This window comes from Phaethon lepturus, unplaced genomic scaffold (genome assembly GCF_000687285.1).
Source record: "Phaethon lepturus isolate BGI_N335 unplaced genomic scaffold, ASM68728v1 scaffold25908, whole genome shotgun sequence".
NCBI classification, from domain to species: domain Eukaryota; kingdom Metazoa; phylum Chordata; class Aves; order Phaethontiformes; family Phaethontidae; genus Phaethon; species Phaethon lepturus.
In genome coordinates, this window is record NW_010560133.1 from 11212 (window position 1) to 15131 (window position 3920).

At 31.6% G+C, this 3920-nt stretch overlaps 1 protein-coding gene across 1 annotated transcript in view; it reads right to left on the reverse strand.

Annotated features, from left to right (window-relative positions):
• The window catches only part of LOC104625843 (nipped-B-like protein), a gene marked incomplete at both ends in the record, with an annotated part of 13756 nt that extends 11038 nt beyond the window's left edge, over positions 1-2718 (reverse strand). Inside the window, 4 exons of the mRNA XM_010293587.1 lie at positions 376-476; positions 1564-1644; positions 2027-2178; positions 2487-2718. Coding sequence (XP_010291889.1) covers positions 376-476; positions 1564-1644; positions 2027-2178; positions 2487-2718 — 566 coding nt within the window. The remainder of the gene's footprint in view (positions 1-375; positions 477-1563; positions 1645-2026; positions 2179-2486) is intronic.
• Positions 2719-3920: the final 1202 nt, after the last annotated feature.

Sequence of the window (3920 nt, forward strand, 5' to 3'; positions counted from 1 at the left end):
CTATTAAGATTTATCAATGAAGAAATTATATAAAATCCATATAAACAGAACCAAAGAATTTTCCAACAAGAAACCTTTGAATGCACACTAACATTACACTCATTTACATCCTTAGTGAGACAAATAATAAGATATTTCAATTAGTCTTGTAAGCAGGCATAAATATGATGGCATAAGAAACTGATTATTACAAAATACATTTGTCAGGCAATTCTGCTCTCACTGTAGAGGTTTTGAAATATCAACCTCTAACAAAGCGCAGCTTGTAGAGTCACAGATTTTTAAAGAACAATTTAATACTGAAGCCTAAAATCCTACATCTACAAAACTGTAAATGCTACTGTCTACAAATTATCAATCTATGTCAGAAATTACCTGAAGTTTCTCAAACTCCTCTTGCTAGTTGGTAGTCTTGCAAGGGAAGTGAAAATTTCTTCTAGTATTAACTGTCTATGTTTTTCATACCTGGAGAACACCTATTTAACAGTTACAGGATTGTTAAAAAATTATTTATTGTTATATAAAAAATAGCTTCTTAAATAGATTGATAAAAATTATAGATAGAAACATACACTTTTCATGACATTTAAATAAATTATATTTAATGCATACCTTGTTTTTAATGCATTGCTTTGTTTTTTCAAAGCAAGCATTTCTTTATAAAATATATATAAACTTTTTCAAATATAGATTTTTTAAAAATCTTCAAATAGCATAAATATGTAATAGCTCTTAAAAATACTGTATGTTTTAAAAATTTCTGCCAAAGGCACAATACACTGTATAAGAAAGTCAAACAGTGTAATGCTAAGCTTTCAGACTCCAGTATAGAGCAAAACACTACAGTAACATAAATTAACATGAACACACGTATGGTTTTAGAGCACATTTGAAAAACCAGTTTTACTTCATATCCTAAGCTTTAATGTTTGTTTGCCTGACATGAAATATTCTTTCAATTTACAGGGTCAGGATTGTAGAGTTTCCCTCTCCTTTTGTTGGCAGAATTACTTTTATACATACTGAAGTACATCATCCTTACAAAGATGGAAAACTTCCACTTGAACACGCACATGTGTGTTGCACTGCAGTTTTCCTGAAATAATATTTTATCTGTCCCATTTTCACATAGCCACCTCTTCTAAGGAAAAGGACTTATTCTATTATATGGAAGTATCCTACTAGTTCTATAGCTTATTCTATTACAAAAATTCAAATCTTAACAAAGGAAATAAGGAAAACCACATTGTTAAGTTTTCTTAAGACAAGAAAGGACAGGTAAGAGGAAGGGGTTTGTGTTTACAGTTTAAATAACATAACCAAAATTAAGTAAATTCCTTGCCTTAAGTACGCTATTTTTTCCTATAGAGTACTCTGCAAATACTTGTAAATCAGGCAGATTTAATACTGTTCCTAGATTATGATACCAAACTGTAAAAACATGCAAGAATAAAATTAGTTCTAAACTCCAGTTCTCTATCAGCAAAAATACACCCTATGTAAATGCCCTAATAACTATCAGAAGTACAGGAACATGAAACTGCAAATTAAAAAATTACTTACTGCAGTCACTAATTTGATGGCACATAACTGTAGTTCACTGACATTTTCTACAAAGAAAGGTGTTATTCCCATAGATGATACCTATCAATGTAAAGAAGTTATTGTAAGTATATTTGACTAACAAACTGATATTTATGCAGTTTCACAAGTAGGTTATTCATTCAGCAGGTAAGGTATTCAACAACATGTATTACTTAATATCATTTGCAAATAAAGTTATTAAAGGATATTTTAATACAATCAGGTTAAACTGTTCTTAAGTCTACAATAAAAGCCATTAAAGATTTGAACATTAAATGCTCTTCTGCAGATTACATACTACACAACAAACTAGTCACTGATGTTAATAATTCAAAAGTTTGTACTGATTTCATACTTCATGTCATTGAGACAATCACACTTTACAGTCGCTCTGGGAAAAGAAAAACAAACATTCTCAGACAGAAATTCTGATAAAACTTACCTGAAGAATAGTTGTATCAGTAAGAAGCTGTATCTCTAGCAGCTCTGACAAACTGCTGACAATGTCACAAACTTTGTTATACAACATCACTATAACTCTTTGCTTGTGGGTGGAACACTTGGCACGTTTTGCTTTTGAACTTAAAACACCACCTAAAAAATAAAAAATATATTTATTATTTTTTTCAGTATTTCACTTACATCAAATATCAGAAAGATGATTATCTTCCTCAAAAAATGTCCCCAGAACAACTCCATGACTACAGCTTTGTAAATGCAATTGCTTACAGAAGAAAAAATATTTAGCAGAATCATCTGGAAAGCAAAAACTTCATACTTTCATAATTGCTCTGAATTCTGGATCCAAGATTTTTAAAAATGTTCTTGAAGTTGGACACCCACATCTGAAGGTATGTATAATGACAACAAAATGCTAAATGCAAAACATTTAGCATACTAACCACCATGAGGATCCACTCTATACACAGGATCATACTGAGGATAGAGAGTGTTCTGCAAATGAAATTTTGTGTGCTGAATAACTCTTTCTATTACGTCCTCAATATATACAGCTTTAGGCATATTTGGTGATGTCATAATATTGATAGCAGTAAGACAAGCATCAGCAGATTTTGTCACTCTCTCCATAATAAGATCTCTCCATAATCTCTCCTCATCTTCAGTGTCATTGTTCTGTAACAGGCAATAAAAGACAAGACAGTGTGAACAAGAAGTCAAATTTTTATCCTTACCAAGTAAAAGATAACATTATTTTAATATACTTACATACACACACACAAAAAATGTTATTTTTCCTTTATGATACAAAAATAGTTTGCTTTAGAAATCAATTAATGTTTGTTTTACTAGCAACAGGTTTGCAACCCTAAGTTACAAGTCTTCAATAGCTCACTGTATTCTTCTGGTAAAACACAAAGAAGCTTTCTGTGTATCACTGGGAAGCAATGAAGGAAGACTGACACATTCTCTACTTAAGAATGATGTACATGAATCAAAATCTAAAGTCATTCATCTAGTGTTTTCTTCAGTGGCCTATGCACACCAGTTGCTGCTTTGATCAGCCTAATTTTTGCTGCTAGAGGGAATTCTTAGACAAAAAGACTGTTAAAGCATTCAAAGCTCATGAGCATACAACTTTCTCCACAGACAGACTCATCTATTATCAATGGGTTTAAAATATGTCTTATCAAATATGATCATTTAGATATAGCACGGGGTATAGAATCTCTGTATTTATGTGTGTGTACAAGTTATAAAAACAAACATACATGAGGCTAATTATGACCACCCAGCACTACTGAAATATTGTAATAACATTATTAATAGCAAAACCAGGTGGGATTTTTAATAACTTTTCTGGTACAGAGAAAGAGACTCTTTCTTGCTTGTATAACAGCACAGTTCAACACTGTTGGCTTTCCTTGTAAAAATAAAGGGTTGGTGAAACCGTATCAACTTTTTCCCTTTGGGGTAAGAGAATCTAAAAATATCACAGTGCATTACATATATGAGAGATATATTTGAAAAATCAACAGAAATCTGCAAATCAGGAGATCCCTGTAAATTTCTTGCATGGAATGGCTTTAAATCATTTGTTCTTTATACAAAGGAGGCTTAAAAATAAAACAAAAAAACCAAAAAACCCACAAAACAAAAACCCAAGTAGCTTTAAATATTTTCTTTTTTTTCTCACTACTCTTGGAAATAAAAAGAATCTGCAAGTGCAATTTTCCTCTGAAAAATATCCTGACATAGAGGCAGAATATTTTCACTGCACTGTAAAAGAAGTAAGCTTACTCCTTAGCAGGGGCTTTCTGTGCCATAATGACCTGAATCATGTTTAATGGGTGTCCTGGTTTCAGCCAGGATAGAGT